The sequence below is a fragment of the Heterodontus francisci genome, chromosome 4, assembly GCF_036365525.1.
Source record: "Heterodontus francisci isolate sHetFra1 chromosome 4, sHetFra1.hap1, whole genome shotgun sequence".
Taxonomy (NCBI): domain Eukaryota; kingdom Metazoa; phylum Chordata; class Chondrichthyes; order Heterodontiformes; family Heterodontidae; genus Heterodontus; species Heterodontus francisci.
This window is the reverse complement of record NC_090374.1, coordinates 11,225,716-11,250,450: the sequence shown is the minus strand read 5'-3', so window position 1 is coordinate 11,250,450 and position 24,735 is coordinate 11,225,716. Positions and strand designations below refer to the sequence as shown.

General features: G+C 45.1%; 1 protein-coding gene across 3 annotated transcripts in view; it reads right to left on the bottom strand.

Annotated features, from left to right (window-relative positions):
* The window catches only part of rictora (RPTOR independent companion of MTOR, complex 2 a), a 373,719-nt gene that overhangs the window by 271,292 nt on the left and 77,692 nt on the right, over window positions 1-24,735 (bottom strand). For 2 of the 3 annotated variants that reach the window (XM_068029133.1, XM_068029132.1), the window contains one exon: window positions 6,288-6,385. In XM_068029133.1, the coding sequence (XP_067885234.1) occupies window positions 6,288-6,323 (36 nt within the window). In that variant the 5' untranslated portion in view covers window positions 6,324-6,385. Of the gene's footprint in view, window positions 1-6,287; window positions 6,386-24,735 lie in introns of those variants that run through there. The other variant, XM_068029135.1, reaches the window with a different exon arrangement.

Sequence of the window (24,735 nt, the reverse complement as noted above, 5' to 3'; positions counted from 1 at the left end):
CGTGCAAATTTAAAGCACATGGAATTGGGGGTAAGGTACGGACATGGATAGAGAACTGGTTGGCAGACAGGAAAGAGTAGGAATAAATGGGTACTTTTCCGAGTGGCAGGCAGTGACTAGTGGGGTACCACAGGGATCAGTGCTAAGACCCCAGCTATTCACAATATATATTAATGATATAGATGAGGGAATTAAATATAATATATCCAAATTTGCAGATGACACAAAGCTAGGTGGGAGTGGGAACTGTGAGGAGGATGCAGAGAAGCTCCAGTGTGATTTGGACAGGTTGAGCAAGTGGGCAAATAAATGGCAGATGCAGTATAATGTGGATAAATGTGAGGTTATCCACTTTGGTGACAAAAACAGAAAGGTAGATTATCTGAACAGCGATAGATTGGGAAAGGGAGAGGTGCGGCGAGACCATAGTGTCCTTGTGCACAAGTCGCTCAAGACCTGGGTATCCTTGTGCACCAGTCACTGAAAGTAAGTATGCAGGTGCAGCAGGCAGTTAAGAAGGCAAATGGTATGTTGGCCTTCAGAGCGAGAGGATTAGAGTACAGGAGCAAGGATGTCTTGCTACAATTATACAAGGCCTTGGTGAGACCACATCTGGAGTACTGTGTGCAGTTTTGGTCTTATCTGAGGAAGGATGTTCTTGCTATGGAGAGAGTGCAGCGAAGGTTCACCAGACTGATTCCTGGGATAGCAGGACTGACGTATGAAGAGAGATTGGGTCGATTAGGCTTGTATTCGCTACAGTTTAGAAGAATGAGAGGGGATCTCAGAGAAACCTATAAAATTCTAACAGGACTGGAAAGACTAGATGCAGGAAGGATGTTCCCGATGGCAGGGGAGTCAAGGACCAGGGATCACAGTCTAAGGATAAGGGGTAAGCCATTTAGGACTGAGATGAGGAGAGATTTCTTCACCCAGAGAGTGGTGAAGCTGTGGAATTCTCTACCACAGAAAGCAGTTAAGACCAAATCATTAAATATATTCAAAAAAGAGTTAGATATAGTTCTTAGGGATAAAGGGATCAAGGGATACGAGGAGAAAGCAGGAACAGGTTACTGAGTTTGGATGATCAGCCATGATCGTATTGAATGTGGGAGCAGGCTCGAAGGGCCGAATGGCCTACTCCTGCTCCTATTTTTCTATGTTTCTATGTGCAGCACACCTGGGCAAAAGACACTGATTCCCTCAACAACTCAGGATCTAATGTCACACATACTGGACCTTTTGTCTCAGAGTAAGTAGAGATAAAGATTAAACTGTCGCATGAGGTACTTCAATTCAATATCATAGGTGAGGGACCTGTGTGCCTGGCTTAATTGTCTTCTGCTGAGGAGAATGGACCTTTCGGAATCTACCACTTTCACCCTTGAGTATGAACAAAGACTGCAAAAGAACTTTGAAGGCAGCGTGGGGAGAAGCTACCAGTATCAGGGTACATTTCTTTAGCTCCCAGCAGTAGCTAGGAATGAGGGTGTTTGTTGACCTGCATGAACCACCTTAACACAGGATTGTTATTAAGGAAATAAAGGTGGGGAATTCATCAACAATCAGCAGATTATTGTAAAGATGGGCGCCTCAATAGCTCTCTAGCATTTAGTAACCCATTGAAGGCCAAATCACACCCTTAAATCACATGCTACTTCTAAGGTGGAAACAGAGTGGGCAGACAGAAAAACACCATCGCAACCAGCAACTTTTCATTTGTTCATGGGATGTGGGCATTGCTGGCAAGGCCAGCGTTTACTGCCTGTCCTAATTGCCCTTGAAAAGGTGGTGGTGAGCTGCTTCCTTGAATCACTGCAGTCCATTTAATATAGGAATACCACAGCGCTGTTTGGGGGACGGTGATTCCAGGATTTTGACCCAGCAACATGAAGGAAGGAAGGGCAATATATTTCCATGTCAGGATGATATGCAACTCGGAGGGAAACTTGCAGGTGGTGGTATTCCCATGCGTCTGCTGCCCTTGTTCTTCTATGTAGTAGAGGTTGCAGGTTTGGAAGGTACTGCGAAGGAGGCTTCGTGAGTTGCTGCAGTACATCTTGTAGATGGTACACACTGCTGCCATGTGTTCCATCACACTCCTGACATCCCTTGTAGAGATGGTGGACAGTCTTTGGTGAATCAGGAGGTGAGTCACTTGCTGTAGAATTCCCAGCTTTTGGCCTGTTCTTGTAGCCATAGTATTAATGTGGCTGTTCCAGTTAAGTTTCCGGTCAATGGTGAGTGACCCTCAGGATCTTGATGGTGGGGAATTCAGTGATGGTAATAACAGTGGCTGTCAAGAAGATATGGTTAGATTCTTTCTTTTTAGAGATGATCAGTTACTGGGCAACTCATCGACCCAAGTTTCAATGTTGTCCAGGTCTTGCTACATGTGGGCACGGACTGTTTCAGTTAGTGAGAAATTGCTAGTGGAACAAAAAGCTGTGCATCATCAGTGAATATCCCCACTTCTGACAGAGGGAAGGTCACCGATGATGATGAAGATGGTTGGCCTTATGCCACTGCCCTGAGGAATTCCTGCAGCGATGTCCTGGACTGAGATGATTGGCCTCCAACAACTACAGCCACCTATCTTTGTGCTAGGTATGATTGCTCTTGTAGCCATAGTATTAATGTGGCTCTTCCAGTTAAGTTTCCGGTCAATGGTGACCCTCAGGATGTTGATGGTGGGGTTTCCCATGATTCCCACTGACTTCAATTCTGCTAGGGTTCCTTAATGCCACAATTCGTTAAATGCTGCCTTGATGTCAAGGGCAGTCACTCTCACCTCTGGAATTCAGCAATTTTGTCGATGTTTAGACCAAGGCTGTAATGAGATCTGAAGCATCAGTGAGCAAGTTATGGCTGAGTAAGTGCTGTTGGACAGCATTGTAGACAACACCTTCCATCACTTTTCTGAAGATTGAGAGTAGACGGATGGGGCGATAATTGGCCGGATTAGATTTGTCCTGCTTTTGTGTGTACAGGACATATCTGGGCAATTTTCCACATAGTTAGGTAGATGCCCATGTTGTACCTGTACTGGAATAATTTGGCTAGGGGCGCAGCTAGTTTTGGTGCTCAAGTCCTCAGCACTACAGCCACAATGCTGTATCCAGTGCACTCAACCGTTTTTTTGATATCACCTGGAGTGAATCAAATTGGCTGAAGACTGACATCTACGATGCTGGGGATGTCAGGAAGAGGTGGAGATGGATCATCCACTCGGCACTTCTGGCTGAAGGTGGTTGCAAATGATCCAGCCTTGTCTTTTACACTGGCATGTTGTGCTCCGCCATCATTGAGGGTGGGGATGTTCATGGAGTTTTCTCCTTCTGTCACTGCACCACTGATGCAGCATAGTGCATGGGACACATCAAAGAAAGGACAGTGCAAGGGACGGCCCGCGGGCAGGAAAGCGTACACGCCGTGGTGGGACGACTTCCCTAAATGAGCTTGCTTGGCTCCCATATTCAACAGGTTCGTTGGGGTAAAAGGAGAGTCTGACATGCCTAATAGAAGTTTTCAAGACTAGATAAGGAACAGCCAAAGATGATCGAGAAGAATTACTCAGTATGTTCAAGATTTCAAACGCCAGGAGACATCAGCCAAACATTCAGAAGTTTGAAGCAAGAAAGGAGGGACAAGATAACTTTTTCCACTCAAAGAGATCGAGTTGTGAAATAAGTTACCAGGGAAGGACACTAAGGGAGAAAGTGTCAGTGGGTTCAAGAGACAATTAGATGAGTTTTTGAAGAGAAATTGAATTGACGGATATACTAAGACAACATGGGATCCATCTTTCAAAAAGGGTAGGACTTTTTTGAACTTTTTCTGGTGTTAAGAATGTTTCACTCCTGTATTCATATGCAACCAACAGCGAGTTTTTCAACACTCACAAACTCCATATGGACAGAACCAAAGAGTATGGGACTTGATAACCACTGTAAACCAAAATATTTAGCTCTAACCATCAGGGAACAACACAAATATTTAGAACCTATATACAATTAGCACCTGTACCATGAGTTTCAAGCTAGTTCATACTGACCATCATTCCATGAAAAGTAACTTATTTCCTGCTCTTTCCTAAACAGGGCACTAACCACTGGCCCTCTAACACTATAAACAGCAAACTAAGGGTTAGTGTTTTCTAGGTTCACTATTTTTTTTCATGAAGATGTAGATGCAAGCATTTGGCAAGGACATGGCTTTATAGACTATGAAAATGAGAGTAGAGAAAAAGCTGCCCTTAAGCTGTCATACACAAGAGTATTTACATCCTGCTTGTATCAATTAAGCAACATACTTCTGAAGATTTCAGCAACATCTGGAGAAAATGAATGTTCCTCCCCATCCCAAGAGTGTTCTTATCGATTAGTTGCTGGTCCTTTTTATACATCTGCTGACTTAACAGGTAACTGTAGCATAGTGGGAGGTTTCACAAAATTAACAGTAGTCCACAGTCTCTTTTTGCCCAAAGCATGATCTAACCACCCTACTTTAATGTTGTTTCGAACCACAAATTCCAAAGCATAAAACATGCAAAGACAACACAAGGACATCAGCAAATGCCCAGATTATTCTCTTGAAAGATAGTTGAAATGCTGAAAAGAGATAAGTGGAATGAGAGGAGACTTGTGTGCAGTATAAACACCAAACAAACTAGTTGGGCCAAATGGCCTGCTTCAGTTCTAGTTCTGATAAAAGGACATCAATCTAAAAAGTTTATTCCTTCTTTCTCCACAGATGCTTAATGCCAGGTTCAGTTTAATGGAAGGGCCAAGTGGCCTACTCCTGCTCCTAATTCGTACGTTCTTTTGATAGTGCATGGGACACCCCTGTGGTCACACTCCAGCTGCAATGTACTTTTTAAATATAATTTTGACCATTTTTAACATCCCCTGTAAAATGTTGTAAGTTTATGGTGTTGCTCTGCTGACACACTTTTAAAGGTCTAATAGCAGCGCAATCCTCTGATAAGTGGGGACACTTTGGCACTTGTGGCTCGCTTACATACAGCGCAGGAGTTCAAACACTGAATTAAATGCTGCATGATTTAAAAGATGAGTTTTCTATAATTTGTCCATTAATATGCAGTCCAATTTCTATCAGCCTTTCTGCACTGCCAGCAACCACTAGCCTCATCTTAGGGGAGATGGTGGCATAGTGGTAATGTCACTGGACTAGTCCAGAGGACCAGGCTAATACCCTGGGGACATGGATTCAAGTCCCACCAAGGCAGCTGGTGGAATTTAAATTCAATTCATTAATAAATTCAATGAACGAATCAAAAAAATCTGGAATTGAAAGCTAGTTTCATGGCACCATTACTGAGACTATCATCGATGGTCGTAAAAACCCATCTGGTTCACTAATGTCCGTTAAGGAAGGAAATCTGCCGTCCTTACCTGGTCTGGCCTACATGTGACTCCAACCCCACAGCCATGTGGTTGACTCTTAACTGCCCTCTGAAATGGCTTAGCAAGCTACTCAATTGTCAATGACAATAGGGATGGGCAACAAATGTTGGCCTAGCCAGTGACACCCACAGCCCATGAAAGAATTTTTAAAAAGCTTCAAAAATATCTTTCCTCAACAAGGGAATCTCTGGCTAAACCCCACTAGGTCACCAAATAGGATTATACTGTCACTTCTTGGTCAATATTAAACTGTTCCTGATAAAAATCTGGTGCAAAAATCAAAATTTGACTCCAGACAGTACCAGAGGCAAACACCCCTGTGGTCACACTTCAGCTGCAATGTACTTTTTAAAAAGAATTTTGACCATTTTTAAAAATTGGCCAAGATCAGACATTCCCATTCCCTAACATTAAACTTTAACCATCAGCGGGCACGCAGTGAGAGTAGTTCTGTACACAAGGAAAGTTTTGTTGTCACTGGCCAGGGAGCCACATAGGAATTGGCAGCGTCAAGCCAATCGGCTAACTCCACATGGAACTGTACGGATCACGGTCTGAACCTGCTGTCTGCTGTACAACTCTAATATTTATTAATAAGTGAGCAAAAAGACAGGCCTCTTCTGCCACCAGCCTGGGATCTAATACTTGATCACTGGCTGATACAGATACTAAGGCTACTAGGTGTGACAAGCAGCCGTTAGCCTTGAGGTTTTTCACTGCTTGCAACATCTTTCCTACCTGTGTGGTAGAGGTTTTTTTTTGGAACAGTGGCTTTATTTTTAACCCTATGAATTAACCACTCTGTGCTTTCTCCTAAACCGGCAGTCTCTGTACTATGCTGCCTCCTATCATGTCACTTACCTTGATAAAGTTATTCAGGTGACCCAGCTTTCGCATGTTAGAGACTCCCTGGGGCTTGGCCACATTCTGGAGGATCTCACGAAGGTTGTCTGAAGGGTCTAGAACACAATACAAACGAACGTCAATAGTTTTTTGCACACGGAATCGAATGAGAGGTTTGATGCACAGTAAAGGCTGCTCAGGTCTGCAAATAAGACCTGACCCGAGCCGAGCCAGAGTCCTTCCATTTTTTCCTGCGCCCGACCATCAGTTAACTTACCTTCCGTTTTCACTTTGTTCCTTACCTAAACAAGCTTAAAATAACTGCAACAAAACCACCTTTAAAGTCCAAAAAGTAAATTAACATTAGAGCCACTTACCTGAGGTTGTGACAGAGCATGTCCAATCCGGCCCAACCCAACCTGAGCCCGAATGCCAAATTCGGACATGCGACCCAACCCGAACCCGACACGTTGTCAGGTCCCGTCGGGCTCGGGTCGGGTAGCAGGCCTTTAATGCACAGTGCTCTGTACTATATGCACATTACATATTCACTTTTGTTCTAAATTAGTTCTTTTTAAGATGAATTCAAATTTGGGGGATTTCAATTCATATTCATTGGATTACAAGTCCAGTAACAACCAGTATACTACCATTTTAAAGACACAAACTTAAAAGAATATGAACCCCGTCAGTTCAAATAACTAAGTACACCAAGAGCCGGGACGTAGGAACAAGCAGTAAATTATGTGCATCCACCGTGGAATCTCCCTGCTCAGCATAGTGGGGAAAGTCTTTGCTCGAGTCGCTCTGAACAGGCTCCAGAAGCTGGCCGAGCGCGTCTACCCTGAGGCACAGTGTGGCTTTCGTGCAGAGAGATCGACTATTGACATGCTGTTCTCCCTTCGTCAGATACAGGAGAAATGCCGTGAACAACAGATGCCCCTCTACATTGCTTTCATTGATCTCACCAAAGCCTTTGACCTCGTCAGCAGACGTGGTCTCTTCAGACTACTAGAAAAGATCGGATGTCCACCAAAGCTACTAAGTATCATCACCTCATTCCATGACAATATGAAAGGCACAATTCAACATGGTGGCTCCTCATCAGAGCCCTTTCCTATCCTGAGTGGTGTGAAACAGGGCTGTGTTCTCGCACCCACACTTTTTGGGATTTTCTTCTCCCTGCTGCTTTCACATGCGTTCAAATCCTCTGAAGAAGGAATTTTCCTCCACACAAGATCAGGGGGCAGGTTGTTCAACCTTGCCCGTCTAAGAGCGAAGTCCAAAGTACGGAAAGTCCTCATCAGAGAACTCCTCTTTGCTGACGATGCTGCTTTAACATCTCACACTGAAGAATGCCTGCAGAGTCTCATCGACAGGTTTGCGTCTGCCTGCAATGAATTTGGGCTAACCATCAGCCTCAAGAAAACGAACATCATGGGGCAGGATGTCAGAAATGCTCCATCCATCAATATTGGCGACCACGCTCTGGAAGTGGTTCAAGAGTTCACCTACCTAGGCTCAACTATCACCAGTAACCTGTCTCTAGATGCAGAAATCAACAAGCGCATGGGTAAGGCTTCCACTGCTATGTCCAGACTGGCCAAGAGAGTGTGGGAAAATGGCGCACTGACACGGAACACAAAAGTCCGAGTGTATCAGGCCTGTGTCCTCAGTACCTTGCTCTACGGCAGCGAGGCCTGGACAACGTATGCCAGCCAAGAGCGACGTCTCAATTCATTCCATCTTCGCTGCCTTCGGAGAATACTTGGCATCAGGTGGCAGGACTATATCTCCAACACAGAAGTCCTTGAAGCGGCCAACACCCCCAGCTTATACACACTACTGAGTCAGCGGCGCTTGAGATGGCTTGGCCATGTGAGCCGCATGGAAGATGGCAGGATCCCCAAAGACACATTGTACAGCGAGCTCGCCACTGGTATCAGACCCACCGGCCGTCCATGTCTCCGTTATAAAGACGTCTGCAAACGCGACATGAAATCGTGTGACATTGATCACAAGTCGTGGGAGTCAGTTGCCAGCATTCGCCAGAGCTGGCGGGCAGCCATAAAGACAGGGCTAAATTGTGGCGAGTCGAAGAGACTTAGTAGTTGGCAGGAAAAAAGACAGACGCGCAAGGGGAGAGCCAACTGTGCAACAGCCCCAACAAACAAATTTCTCTGCAGCACCTGTGGAAGAGCCTGTCACTCCAGAATTGGCCTTTATAGCCACTCCAGGCGCTGCTTCACAAACCACTGACCACCTCCAGGCGCGTATCCATTGTCTCTCGAGATAAGGAGGCCCAAAAGAAAGGAAGAAAGATACCAGGTGCCAGAGAATGTTCGGACACATGACCTGGTCAGTTAGAGTACAGCTCTGGTAGATAATGGGATAGGGCTGTTTGTCTGCTCTCCTAGACAGTAAACCGTGCATAGCATTGAGAGAAAAAATACAAGGGTTACAAACATGTTTTCTGCTAATGGAAGATAAGGAAGCAGACTAAAAAGGATACTTACTATACGTTAAATGTTTGATTTAACAAGTTTGTACTCCAAGGACGTCTGACCTGAAGAACAAACATTGTAGCCATCAGAGTTTCTAAACACTCTGGTTCCTCAATGTTGTAGCCCAACGAAAGCAGCTCAAGGTGTTCACTATTCCTAAATCACAACAACTTGCATCATATAAAACCTTTAACAGTAAAGCATCCCAAGGCATTTCACAGAAGTATTATAAAACAAATTCTAACACGGAGTCACAGAAGGATATATTAGGACAGGTGACCAAAAGCTTGGTCAGATATAGGTTTTAAGAAGTGCCTTTAAAGGAGAAGAGGCGTATGACTGACTAGCTGATCTGCAACATAACTCCATATACCCACCTTCGCCCATATCCTTTAACACATCTGTCATTCCCCGACTTCAAATTAACAATTGATCAAACATTAACTGCTCTTTGTGGAATAGAGTTCTAAATTTCTATCACCTTTTGGGCTGCTTCTGATTTTTAGACTATGCTTCCTAGTCCTAGATTCCCCAATGAGTGGAAATAGTTTCTTTCTATCTAACTGATCATACAACCCAGGTTTGAGTAATCTCTCCTTATAATTTAACCCTTGGAGTCCAGCTATTATTCTGGTAAATCTACATTGCACTCCCTTCAAGCTCAATATATTTTTCCTAAAATCTGGTGCCCAGTATTGAGCACAGTACTCCAGATATGTTTAAAAAGGGAGCGAAGGAAAGACCGAATAATTACAGGCCAGTCAGTCTAACCTCAGTAGTGGGCAAATTATTGGAATCTATTCTGAGAGACAGGATAAACTGTCACTTAGAAAGGTACAGGTTAATAAAGGATAGTCAGCATGGATTTGTTAAGGGAAGATCTTGTTTGACCAACTTAATCAAATTCTTTGAAGTAACAAGAAAGATAGATGTGGTCTACATGGATTTAACAAGGCTTTTGACAAGGTCCCACATGGCAGACTGGTTAAAAAAATAAAATCCCATGGGATCCAGGGAATTGCAGCAAGGTGGATACAAAACTATCTCAGTGGCAGGAAACAAAGGGTAATTGTTGATGGGTGTTTTAGCGACTGGAGGGCTGTTTCCAGTGGCGTTCCGCAAGGCTCAGTACTGGGTCCCCTCCTTTTTGTGGTGTATATTAACAATTTGGGCATAAATGTAGGGGGCATAATCAAGACATTTGCAGACGACACAAAGATTGGCCGTGTGGTAGATAGTGAGGAGGATAGCTGTAGGCTGCAGGAAAATATTGATGATCTGGTCAGATGAGCAGAAAAGTGGCAAATGGAATTCAACTTGGAGAAGTGTGAGGTGATGCATTTGGGGAGGTCAAACAAGGCGAAGGAAGACACAATTAATGGGAAAATACTGAGAAATGTAGAGGAAGTAAGGGACCTTGGAGTGAATGCCCACAGATCCCTGAAGGTAGCAGGACAGGTTGATAAGGTGGTTAAGAAGGCATATGGAATCCTTTCCCTTATTAGCCGAGGTATAGAATACAAGAGCAGGGAGGTTATGCTGGAACTGTATAACTCATTGGTTAGGCCACAACTTGAATACTGTGCGCAGTTCTGGTCACCTCATTACAGAAAGGATGTAATTGCACTAGAGAGGGTACAGAGGAGATTTATGAGGATGTTGTCAGGACTGGAAAAATGCAGCTATGAAGAAAGATTGGAAAGGCTGGGGTTGTTCTCCTTGAAACAGAGATCTGATTGAAATGTGCAAAATTTTGAAGTGTCTGGATAGAGTGGAGGTGAAGGGTCTATTCATCTTAGCAGAGGGGTCAGTGGGGGGGGGGGGGGCTAGATTTAAAGTGATTGGTAGAAAAATTAGAGGGGGAGAAGAAGAAAAACCTTTTCACCCAGAAGGTGGTGGGGGTCTGGAACTCATTGCCTGAAAGGGTAGTTGAGGCAGAGACCCTCAACTCATTCAAAAGGAGTCTAGATATGCACCTCAAGTGCCGTAAACTGCAAGGCTACAGACCAAATGCTGGAAGATGGGATTAGAACAGGTGGATTGTTTTTCGGCCGGCACAAACACGATGGGCTAAGTGGCCACTTCTGTACCTTAAACTTTCTATGATTCTATATCTTTGCCTCAGGTATGTTTTGCTGAGAGGGACATTTTTTCCTCACCCCCACTTTCACTGATGCAAATCCACCTGTGATACATCGCCAGCTGCAAATATGCTGCAGTGGGCAGATAAGCATCATGGCTGAAACTGCAGTTCGAACACATGCTTGATGTTGAGTACTAACACTGAAATTTGCATCACTGTGGGGATGGGTGGGCCACTAAAATGTGGGATCACAATTCAGGATTTCATTATTCCACCTGAGACTTGAACTGCACTGACAGATGAGGTGCCTTCATATTTACAGTACAACTGACTGAAGACCCATTAACTATACTGCTGCAGTTTAAACAATTTCACAAACCAACAACATTGGGTACCCATAAAAATTCCCTGGAAGTTTGCTCTCTCAAATCTTGCTAGCAAAACTGAAGCCCGTGAGATTAAAAAAGAAGTGACCGCGTAGATATAAAATTGGCAAAGAGACAGCAAGCAGAGAGTGGTGCTGAACGGTTGTTTTCCCAGACTGGAGAGAAGTATACAGTGGTGCTCCCCAGCGGGTCAATATTAGAATCACTGCTTTTTTTAAAAATATATATTAAGGATCTGGACTTAATAGGGCATAATTTCAAAGTTGGCAGATGACACAAAATTCAGAAATGTAGTAGACAATGACAAGTTTAATAACAGACTTCAGGTCAACAGACTGTTGAAATGGGAAGATACATGACAGTAAAGGCTGCTCGGGTCTGCAAATGAAACCCGACCCGAGCCCGAAAGAACCATACCCATCCCGGCCCGAGTCCTTTCATTTTACCTGCGCCCGACCCAACCACTGGAATGTTCAGTTCACCTAGCTTCCATTTTTCACTTTTTAAGCTTGTGCAGATAAGCAACAAAAACTGTAACTGGACTTGAAAGGTTGTTTAAAAAGTACATTAAGATTGGAGCCACATACCAGAGGTGGTGATAGAGTGTGCCCAACCCGGCCGGAACCCGAATGCCGGACCCGGAAGAGCGCCCCGACCCGAACCCGACACGTCGTTGGCTCCCGTCGGGTTCGGGTCGGGTAGCCATGCTCTACATGATAGATTAAATTTAATGCAAATAAGTTTCGGCAAGAAGAATGAGGAGAGATAAAATAAATGGAACAATGTTAAACTTTAAAGCAGGTGCAGGCAGACACATCTCAGGGTGTACATACACAAATCTTTGAAGGTGGCAGAGAGTAAGTTGATATGGCTATTAACAAAATATATGGGATCCTGGACTTTATTAATAGAGGCATAGAGTACAAAAACAGACATCATGCTCAACTTTTACACAATCAACAGTTAGGCCTCAGCTGCAGTATTGGGCCTGATTTTAGCTCTGTAATAGTGAAAAGGTTTTAAATGGGTTAAAATCAGACCCAGTGTGTCCAATTCTAGGCATCATAGATTAAGTGAATGGGAAAAACTGTAGCAAATGGATTTCAATGTAGGCAAATATGAAGTCATCCACTTTAGATCCAGAAAGGATAGAATACAGAACTTTCTAAATGGTGAAAAGCTAGACACAGCGGAGGTCCAATGAGACTGCCAGGTCCAGACATATGGATCATTAAAATGTCATGAACAGATACGGAAAGTAATCAAAAATGATATCTGGACTCCCAAGGGTTAAATTATGAGGACAGGTTACACAAACTAGGGTTGTATTCCTGGAATTTAGAACGTTAAGGGGTGAATGAATCTAAGTTTTCAAGATATTAATGGAAACAGATAGGGTAGATAGAGAAAAACTATTTCTGCTGGTTGGGGAGTCTAAGACTACGGGGCATAGTATAAAAATTAGAGGACCTTTCGGGAGTGAAATTAGGAAACACACAAAGGTTGGTGGAAGTTTGGAACTCTCCTCCGCACGGGAATTGATGCTAGATCATTTGTTAATTTTAAAACTAAGATTGATAGATTTTTGTTTAACAAAGGTATTAAGGGATACTGCCAAAGGTCGGTATATGGAGTTAGGTCACAGATCAGCCATGATCTCACTGAATGGCGGAACAGGTTCAATGAGCTAAATAACCTACCCCTGTTCCTATGTTTTTAGTAAATATGGAAACTTTCCATTAGCAGGAGGATCAGTAATCAAAAGACACAGATTTAAGGTCATTGGCCATAGGACCAGGGGAGAGATGCAGACAAATTTTTTTTCACATATCAAGTTATGATGATCTGGAATGTGCTGTCTAAAAGGGTGGTAGAAGCAGATTGAGTAGCAATTTTCAAAAGGAAATTGAATATGTACTTGAAAAGGAAAAATATGCAGGGTTACAGGGACACAGTAGGGGCATGGAACTAATTGGATAGCTGTCAAAAAGCCAGACAACCAAGTTCCCTCACCATTATTAAAGCTGAGAATACAGCAAAATATTACACAAAATGCACCAACTGGAGGTCAGTATCTTGTACTTAGCTGTACTGGGGAGCGTGGATGAGTTTTAGTCTAGGGGTCTGGTGGAAATGCAAAGCGTCCTGGGTTTTGGTATAACTGCAGTAGAGTTGCTGGATCTGATAATACTGGTGTGGGGTTCCTGGGGTGTTGAAGAAGAATGCATACTGAACCTTAGGTTTGGTACAACTGGCAACTGGTGAATTCCTTGCTGGTGCAGTGAGATAAGGGGCAGGGCATGCAGTGCCGAGTGACTTTTCTAAGGGATCTCTGCAAATAACTGAAATTGATGTTTTGCAACTGGGCTCTATATGTTTCTCTATTACTCTCTCTCTCTTACAAGAAAAGCCAAACATTGTAATTACCATCAACAGAACAATTAGAGCTTTTAAAGTTAAAAACAAATTTGTTGAATGGAAAGAAAAAGACACACTCACTTTGTCTGATAGCAGGTAATAATTAAAATGCTTACATTTTCTAATTGCAAACCTGACATGTGATAATCAGGTGAGCTAATTCTAGGTTGTTTAATTTTGAATCGGTCACTAGAAATGAACACAGTGACAAAAAATATATTGGCTCTCCCTCATCTTAAAATGCTATCGGAAGTTTAATGAATACAAAACAAAATGCAGATGGTGGTGATTGACAGGGTTTGGGATGGGGAAAGGTCCGTCTGACTTGTTGCCAGATTTAGCTCAATTTGGGGAGAATTGGCCGAAACAGTGCAAAAGATTGGGGAATTTAAAACATAGGCGAGTTATGCCCAAAACGACTTACACTCCCGCTTTCTGCGATCTTTTATACTAGCTCAAGATTCAATTTGCCCAAATTAAGCCCGGACAACAAGCCCAGGCATGTACCCAGGTCAAAACTTCAAGATTCCATCGATTGCACTTGTTAAGAAGTCTCTTCAAATTTAAATTTTGTTCAGTTTCTTAGGTGCACAGGCACTAGCAGGCATATTATAAAAGTTTTTCATGTCACAAATATTTAATTTACTAAGAAACTGAAGATACCACTGAAACTATTAAATGCATAAAATATATTAAATATAATAAATGTATTAAAAGTATAGTATTTAAGTCATTTTCTGCGATTTTAAAATCAGGTTCCTCAGAAGGAGAACTGGACACCCCTCTCAAAATTGCTCATTTTTGGTAAATGTCATTTTCAGCTGTATTAATTGAATCTTGAGCGAGTGTAAAAGATCACAGAAAGCGGGAGTGTAAGTCGTTTTGGGCATAACTCGCCTATGTTTTAAATGCCCCAGATTACCTCTCAAATACATCAAGGAATTAATTTTTTTTCTTTCCATTAAAAAGTAACAGTTACATTCTATTAGACTTGGTTCACTAATGTCCTTTAGGGAAGGAAATCTGCTGTCCTTACCTGGTCTGGCTGACATATGACTCCAGACCCACACAAAGTGGTTGACTCTTACATGCCCTCTGAAATGGCCTAGCAAGCCACTCAGTTGTATTTAACCGCTACGAAGTCAATAAAAGAAAATGAAACCAGACAGACCACCTGACATCGACCTAGGCACCGGAAACGACAACGGAAAACCCAGCCTCGTCAACTCTGCAAAGTCCTCCTTATCTTTGGCTTGTGCCAAAGTTGGGAGAGCTGTCCCACAGACCAGTCAAGCAACAGCCTGACATAGTCATACTCACAGAATCATACCTTACAATGTCCCAGACACTGCCATCACCATCCCTGGGTATGTCCTGTCCCACCGCAGGACAGACCCAACAGAGGTGGCGGCACAGTGGTATACAGTCGGGAGGAAGTTGCCCTGAAAGTCCACAACATCGACTCCAGACCCCATGAAGTCTCATGGAATCAGGTCAAACATGGGCAAGGAAGCCTCCTGCTGATTACCACCTACCGCCCTCCCTCAGCTGATGAGTCAGTACTCCTCCATGTTGAACAGCACTTGAAGGAAGCACTGAGGGTGGCAAGGGCGCATAATGTACTCTGGGTGGGGGAATTCTCTGTTCATCCCCAAGAGTGGTTCAGTAGCACCCCTACACTGCGAGCTGGCAGAGTCCTAAAGGACATTGCTGCTAGACTGGGTCTGCAGCAGGTGGTGAGGGAACCAACAAGAGGGAAAAACATACCTGACCTCATCCTCACCAATCTGCCTGCCACAGATGCATCTGTCCATGACTGTATTGGTAGGAGTGACCACCGCACAGTCCTTGTGGAGACTAAGTCGTGCATCCACATTGAGGATACTCTCCACCGTGTTGTGTGGCAGGACCACCGTGCTAAGTGGGATAGATTTTGAACAGATCTAGCAATGCAAAACTGGGCATCCATGAGGCGCTGTGGGCCATCAGCAGCAGAATTGTACTCAACCACGATCTGTAGCCTCATGGCCCTCCACATACCGCACTCTACCATTACTATCAAGCCAGGAGACCAACCCTGGTTCAATGATAAGTGCAGGAGGGCATACCTCAAAATGAGGTGTCAACTCGGTGAAGCTACAACACAGGACTATCTGCATTCCAGACTGCATATGCAGCATGTGATCGACAGAGCTACGCAATCCCATAACCAACGGATCAGAGCTAAGCTCTGCAGTCGTGCCATATCCAGCCGTGATTGGTGGTGGACAATTAAACAACTAACTGGAGGAGATGGCTCCACAAACGTCCCCACCCTCAATGATGGGGGAAGCCCAGCACATCAGTGTGAAAGACAAGGCAGAAGCATTTGCAACAATCTTCAGCCAGAATAGCCGAGTTGATGAACCGTCTCGGCCTCCTCCTGAAGTCCCCAGCATCACAGATGCCAGACTTCAGCCAATTCGATTCACTCCGTGTGATATCAAGAAACGACTGAAAGCACTGGATACTGCAAAAGCTATGGGTCCTGACAACATTCCGGCAATAGGACTGAAGACCTGTGCTCCAGAACTTGCCGCGCCCCTCGCCAAGCTGTTCCAGTACAGCTACAACACTGGCATCTACCCGGCAATGTGGAAAAGTGCCCAGGTATGTTCTGTATACAAAAAGCAGGACATGTCCAAACCTGCCAATTACCGCCCTATCAACCTACTCTCAATCATCAGTAAAATGATGGAAGGTGTCATCAACAGTGCCATCAAGCAGCACTTGCTCAATGACACTCAGTTTGGGTTCCACCAGGGCCACTCAGCTCCTGACCTCATTACAGCCTCGGTTCAAACACGGACAAAAAAGCTGAACTCCAGAGGTGAAGTGAGAGTGACTGCCCTTGACATCAAGGCAGCATCTGAACGAGTATGGCATCAAGGAGCCCTAGCAAAACTGGAGTCAAAGGGAATCAGGGGGAAAGCTCTCCGTTGGTTGGAGTCAAAGCTAGCGCAAAGGATGACGGTTGTGGTTGTTGGAGGTCAATCATCTCAGCTCCAGGACATCACTGCAGGAGTTCCTCAGGTTAGTGTCCTAGGCCCAACCATCTTCAGCTGCTTCATCAATGACCTTCCTTCAATCATAAGGTCAGAAGTGGGGATGTTCGCCAATGATTGCGCAATGTTCAACACCATTCCCGACTCCTCGGTTACTGAAGCAGTCCATGTAGAAATGCTGCAAGACTTGGACAATATTCAGGCTTGGGCTGATAATTGGCAAGTAACATTCGCACCACATAAGTGCCAGGCAATGACCATCTCCAACAAGAGAGAATCCAACCATCTCCCCTTGGCATTCAATGGCATTACCATCACTGAATCCCCCACTATCAACATCCTAGGGGTTACCATTGACCAGAAACTGAACTACAGTAGCCATATAAATACCATGGCTGCAAGAGCAGATCAGAGGCTAGGAATCCTGCGGCGAGTGTCTTACCTCCTGACTCCACCATCTACAAGGCATACGTCAGGAGTGTGATGGAATACTCTCCACTTGCCTGGATGGGTGCAGCTGCAACAACATTCAAGCTCGACACCATCTAGGACAAAGCAGCCTGCTTGACTGGCACCCAAACCACAAACATTCACTCCCTCCACCACCGACACACAGTGGCAGCAGTGTGTATCATCTACAAGATGCACTGCAGCAGCACACCAAGATTCCTCAGACAGCACCTTCCAAACCCGCGACCTCTACCAACTAGAAGGACAAGGGCAGCAAATACTTGGGAACACCACCACCTGCAAGTTCCCCTCCAAGTCACACACCATCCTGACTTGGAGCTATATCACCGGGTCAAAGTCCTGGAACTCCCTTCCTAACAGCACTGTAGGTGTACCTACCTCACGGACTGCAGCGGTTCAAGAAGGCAGCTCACAACCACCTTCTCAAGGGCAATTAGGGATGGGCAATAAATGCTGGCCTGGCCAGCGACGTCCACATCCCATAAATGAATAATAAAAAAAATTATCCCGAATGGTCATCTATGGTATTAACCATTTTGCATTACCACAGGCATCAATTAAGCAAGTTGAGTAGCTGATCACACATTTCTTTATGATCATAGTTACCTATTTCCCGCCACAAATTACAGGTTTTGTTCACAACGAGGTGATAATAAACCTCGACGTATCTAAAGCGAATCACTAAGCTATGAAGTCTCAATCTTCGAGGTGCCAAGCAAAGACATTGGCATTGTTTAATTCCCTTCATAGCACAGCACTAGCTTGAAAGGAAAACAGGCCTCACACTGCCCTTGTGATAGGATACTGATAGTGACAAATCAAGTTCACTGTGTCTCCATTCAGGCAACCTCCATAAGGTGGATACAGACACAAGGTGGACTTCAGTATACCATCTGAGTAATACACAGAACAGACAAATTAGGAGCTGGAGTAGGCCACTCGGCCCTTCGAGCCTGCTCTGCCATTCAATAAGTTCATGGCTGACCTGATTACTCCACATTTCCACCTACCCCTGATAACCTTCCACCCTCTTGCTTGTCAAGGATCTATCTACCACTGTCATAAAAATATTCAAAGACTCTGCTTCCACTGCCTTTTGAGGAAGAGAATTCCAAAGACTCACAACCCTCAGGGAAAAAATTTCTCCTCATCTGTCTTAAATGGGCGACCCTTTATTTTTAAACAGTGATCCCTTGTTCGAGATTCTCCCACAAGGGGAAACATCCTTTCCACATCCACCCTGTCAAGACCCCTCAGGGTCTTATATGTTTCAATCAAGTCATCTCTTACTCTTCTCAATTGCAGCGGATACAAGCCTAGTCTGTCCAATCTTTCCTCATAAGACAGCTCACCCATTCCAGGTATTAGTCTAGTAAACCTTCTCTGTACTGCCTCCAACGCATTTACATCCTTCCTTAAATAAGGACACCAGTACTGTACACAATAGGGGGAGGCGGTGGCGTACTGGTATTGTCACTGGACTAGTAACCCAGAGACCCAGGTATTGCTCTGTGGACATGGGTTTGAATCCCACCACAGCAGAAGGTGGAATTTAATGATGGCCATGAAACCATTGTCGATTGTTGTAAAAACCCATCTGGTTCACTAATGTCCATCTGTATCCCTTTGTAACCCCCATATGTCCTCTTCACAAGTTACTTTCCTACCTATCTTTGTGTTATCAGCAAATTTAGCAACCATACCTTCAGTCCCTTCATCTAAGTCATTTATATAAATTGTAATAAATTGAGGCCCCAGCACAGATTACAATAATTTGCACTTACATGCAGTGAGTGATTAGGATCTGGAATTCAATGCCCGAGTATGGTGGAGGCAGATTCAATCATGGCTTTCAAAAGGGAATTGGATAATTATCTGAAGAGAAAAAACTTGCAGGGCTACAGAGAAAAGGCAGGGGAGTGGGACTAGCTGAAGTGCGCTTGCAGAGAGAGACAGCATAGAGAGGGGAGGCGGTGGCGTAGTGGTATTGTCACCGGACTTGTAACCCAGAGACCCACAGTACTGCTCTGGGGGCATGGGTTCAAATCCCAACACAGCAGAAGGAGGAATTTGAATTCAATTAATAAAATGGAATTAAAAAGCTAGCCTAATGATGGCCATGAAACCATTGTCGATTGTTGTAAAAACCCATCTGGTTCACTAATTCCCTTTAGGGAAGGAAATCTGCTGTCCTTACCAGGTCTGGCCTACATGTGGCTCCAGATGCAAAGCAATCTGGTTTATTCTTACATGCCCTCTGAAATGGCCTAGCAAGCCACTCCGTTGTATCTAACCACTACAAAATCAATAAAAAGGAATGAAACCAGATGAACCACCCGGCATCGATCTTAGCACCTGAAACGACAACGGCAAACCCAGCAAAGTCCTCCTTACTAACATCTGGGGGCTTGTGCCAAGGTTGGGAGAGCTGTCCCACAGACCAGTCAAGCAACAGCCTGACATCATCATACTCACAGAATCAAACCGGACAGACAATGTCCTAGACATTGTCATCACCATCCCCTCAGGCAGGACAGACCCAGCAGAGGTGGCGGCACAGTGGTATACAGTCGGGAGGGAGTTGCCCTGGAAGTCCTCAACATCGACTCCCGAACCCCATGAAGTCTCATGGCATCAGGTCAAACACGGGCAAGGAAACCTCCTGCTGATTACCACCTACCGCCCTCCCTCAGCCGATGAGTCAGTACTCCTCCATGTTGAACGGCACTTCGAGGAAGCACCAAGGGTGGCGGAGGCACAGAATGTACTCTGGGTGGGGGACTTCAATGTCGACCATCAAGAGTGGCTCCATAGCACCACTACTGACCAAGCTGGCAGAGTCCAAAAGGACGTAGCTGCTACACATGGTATGCGGCAGGTAGTGAGGGAACCAACAAGAGGGAAAAACTTACTTGACTTCGTGCTTACCAATCTGCCTGCCACAGATGCATCTGTCAATGACAGTATTGGTAGGAGTGACCACCACACAGTCCTTGTGGAGAAGTCCCGCATTCACATTGAGGATACCCTCCATCGTGTTGTGTGGCACTACCACCGTGCTCAAAGGGATAGATTTCAAACAGATCTAGCAATGCAAAACTGGGCATTCACGAGGCGCTGTGGGCCATCAGCAGCAGCAGAATTGTACTCAACCACAATCTAACCTCATATCCCCCACTCTACCATTACCATCAAGCCAGGGGCGGTTCAATGAAGAGTGCAGGAGGGCATGCCAGGAGCAGCACCATGGATGCCTCAAAATGAGGTGTCAACTTGGTGATGCTACTACACAGGACTATCTGCGTGCCAAATTGTGTAAGCAGCATGCGATAGACAGAGCTAAGCAATCCCATAACCAACAGATCAGATCGAAGCTCTGCCGTCGTGCCATATCCAGCTGTGAATGATGGTGGACAATTAAACTAAATGGAGGAGGTGGCTCCACAAATATCCCCATCCTCAATGAAAGGGGAGCCCAGCACATTAGTGCAAGAGATAAAGCTGAAGCATTTGCAACAATCTTCAGCCAGAAGTACCGAATTGATGAACTATCACAGCCTCCTCCTAAAGTCCCCAGCATCCCCATCTTCAGCCAATTCGATTCACTCTGCGTGATATCAAGAAACAACTGAAGGCACTGGACACGGCAAAGGCTATGGGCCCTGACAATTGTACTGAAGACCTGTGCTCCAGAACTTGCCGCGCCCCTAGCCAAGCTGTTCCAGTACAGCTACAACACTGGCATCTACCCTGCAATGTGGAAAATTGCCCAGGTATGTCCTGTACACAAAAAGCAGGACAAGTCCAACACGGCCAATTACTGTCCCATCAGCCTACTCTCAATCATCAGTAAAGTGATGGCACTGTTGATGACACCTTCCATCAAGCGGCACCTGCTTCGCAATAACTTGCTCAGTGACACTCAGTTTGGGTTCCACCAGGGCCACTCAGCTCCTGACCTCATTACAGCCTTGGTTCAAACATGGACAAAAGAGCTGAACTCCAGAGGTGAGGTGAGAGTGACTGCCCTTGACATCAAGGCAGCATTTGACCGAGTATGGCATCAAGGAGCCCTAGCAAAACTGAGGTCAAAAGGGAATCAGGGGGAAAGCTCTCCGCAGGTTGGAGTCATACCTAGCGTAAAGGAAGATGGTTGTGGTTGTTGGAGGTCAATCATCTCAGCTCCAGGACATCACTGCAGGAGTTCCTCAGGGTAGTGTCCGAGGCCCAACCATCTCCAGCTGCTTCATCAATGATCTTCCTTCAATCATAAGGTCAGAAGTGGGGATGTTCAGCACCATTCGCAACTCCTCAGATACTGAAGCAGTCCATGTAAAAATGCAGCAATACCTGGACAATATCCAGCTTGGGCTGATAAGTGGCAAGTAACATTCACGCCACACAAGTGCCAGGCAATGACCATCTCCAACAAGAGAGAATCTAACCATCTCCCCTTGATATTTAATGGCATTACCATCGCTGAAACCCCAACTAACATCCTAGGGGCTACCACTGACCAGAAACTGAATTGGAGTAGCCATATAAATACCGTAGTTACAAGAGCAGGTCAGAGGCTAGGAATCCTGCGGCGAGTAACTCACCTCCTGACTCCTCAAAGCCTGTCCACCATCTACAAGGCACAAGTCAGGAGTGTGATGGGATACTCTCCACTTGCCTGGATGGGTGTGGCTCCAACAACACTCAAGAAGCTTGACACCATCCAGGACAAAGCAGCCCGCTTGATTGGCACCCCATCCACCTTCAACATTCACTCCCTCCACCTCCAACGCACAGTGGCAGCAGTGTGTACCATCTACAAGATGCACTACAGCAACGCACCATAATTCCTTAGACAGCACCTTCCAAACCCACGACCTCTAACCAACTAGAAGGACAAGGGCAGCAAATGCTTGGGGACACCACCACCTGCAAGTTCCCCTCCAAGTCTCACACCATCTTGACTTGAAGCTATATCGCCGTTCCTTCACTGTCACTAGGTCAAAACCCTTCCTAACAGCACTGTAGGTGTATTTACCCCACATGGACTACAGCGGTTCAAGAAGGCACTCACAACCACCTTCTCAAGGGCAATTAGGGATGGGCAAAAAATGCTGGCCTGGCCAGCGACGTCCACATCCATGAATGTATTAAAAAAATATGATGGACCGAATGGCCCCCTTCTGTGCTGTAACCATTCTATGATCGCGTTCCGAAGAAGGGTCGCTGACCCGAAACGTTAACTCTGCTTCTCTTTCCACAGATGCTGCCAGACCTGCTGAGTGATTCCAGCATTTCTTGTTTTTGTTGTCTATGATCCTTAAATAGGTTCAGCATAACTTCCTTGCTTTTGTAGTCTTGACCTCTATTTGTAAAGTCCAGGATCCCACATGCATTACAGCTTTCTTAACCTGTCCTGCCACCTTCAAAGATTTGTGCAATCATCACCAGGTCCCTCTTCTTGCAACTCTTAAAATTTGTACCATTTAGCTGGTATTGTCCCTATTCATTCTTCCTATGCTCTATGATTTTTACCAGCTTTTTATTTCCAGGTTTTTCAAAGAAAAACTGAACTCAAATCCACAAACTGCATTAAAAGCAAAATACTGCGGATGCTGGAAATCTGAAACAAAAACAAGAAATGCTGGAATCACTCAGCAGGTCTGGCAGCATCTGTGGAAAGAGAAGCAGAGTTAACGTTTCGGGTCACTGACCCGAAACGTTAACTCTGCTTCTCTTTCCACACAAACTGCATTGTTGGGCTATGCATTCTCAAGATTATTAGTCCAGGTCTCTAGATTACTAGTCCAGTAATTTAACCACAACATAATCATACCCTTCAAAAACCTTGGGATGGATTTTTAGCCCCTGCTGGGCCCAAAACAGCAGCAGGTCGGCAGGTGGCAACAATAGCTCAGCCGGCCTGCATGCTAGTTCCTGAGCTCCATCACGCCCCCGGCCTATTTTCCCGGAGGCAGTATGGGATGGGGGGTGCGGGCGGGGGAACAGCAGGGCTATACGTCTGCATGCGGCAGGTAACCAGTGTAGCTTGCTAACAGCCACTTAAGGGCAACTGGAGGAGGCTAACTGGAATTTTCCAGCTGGCCTCTAGGTTCCCAGAGGCAGTGGGGCAACAGCTTAGCCAATTGGAGGCAGCTTCCCAGCAGCAGACCAGAGAAGGGGTGGGACAGAGTTCCAGGCAGGCTTAGAGGCCCTCCCTGGGTTTAGCAGCAGTTTCAGGCCACCCTAGACATGCACCACCAGCCGCCACCCACCCCCCAGTGGTGGGCCTGCTGCAAAGACCATTTTTGATTTAAATTTTGAAGAAGTTGGAGAGAGGGTGCCTCCAATTTGAAGCACCCTCTCCCTCCCCTACCTGTTTTCAAACTGGAAGGCCTCTGATTGGCCCTCCAGCCCCGAGAGCAAACCCACCCATCATCCTTAATTGGACTGCAACCCCACTCTCTGGCCATTAAATGGCTGTTCCTGGGAAAATCACTGAGTGAGTGGTACCCACACAGTGCAGGCTTCTGACTCCCATTTTACAATTTCCACAGGAAATTACCTGTCTAAGCTTGTCAATGCTGAAAATGCACCATCCCCTTCATCAGTGATGATGCTTTCCCTCACACTTTTCACAGCGACCATATGAGGTAACGAACCTACTGGATGTTGCAGGTCCTCAACCACTAATCCAATTCTCCTTGAATATTACACGTGGCCATCAGGATGGACAACACACTTGTGAAAATAATGTTCAGTAGTTTATTTACCGCACCCCCCAACCTCCTCCCACCACCCCCCCCCCCCCCCCACCCACAACCACACTGTGCAAATTTAAAATCATTGCCCATTTTCAGGATCTGGACAAGGATAAACGTTATCTGGCTCCATCCCCTCAGAATGATTATAGAATGCACTCCACACCAAAACCTCTCCACTCTATAAAACACACTCCCTTCCTTTGTTGGAAAAGACTCCTTGAAATTCCCAAAGGGAATCTACAGCATTCATTACTTCCAGTAGGAATACCCGAGCTCTGGAATGGTGAAAAAGGACGAATCACTCAATTCCATGAGAAAACTCTTGCACTGTGATGGGTCAGAAAACAGGCAGCAGTATTTTAGTTACCAAGAAGCAAGCATTTTTGAGTTGCTGCCTAAAATTACACTTAGTTGCCACGTGCTATGACTCAGAGTAACCTATGAAATTCCATGTGGCTTAGCTCCAAAATTATTTTTAAAAATTGGCTCCTACAAGGGTATGTACAGCCCAGACAAAATCATTAATTCTTGACAACTGCAAACAAAACTGTCTTCAATAAACCAATCAAATCATCCAGTCATCATCTGGCCAACTTCTTTTTTATGAATTTTATGTTCTTTAACTGGAGAATGGTGGGCTGAAGGGCCTGTTTCAGTGCTGTATCTCTCTAATGTTATTTTTGGGAAATGGGACATTTACATTTCTGATATCCAATGCACCAAGCAGATCCAATATAGCCCAAATTAGATGTAGAGGAAACACACTATCATTTGCAACATTAATATGCCTCAGCCCCAA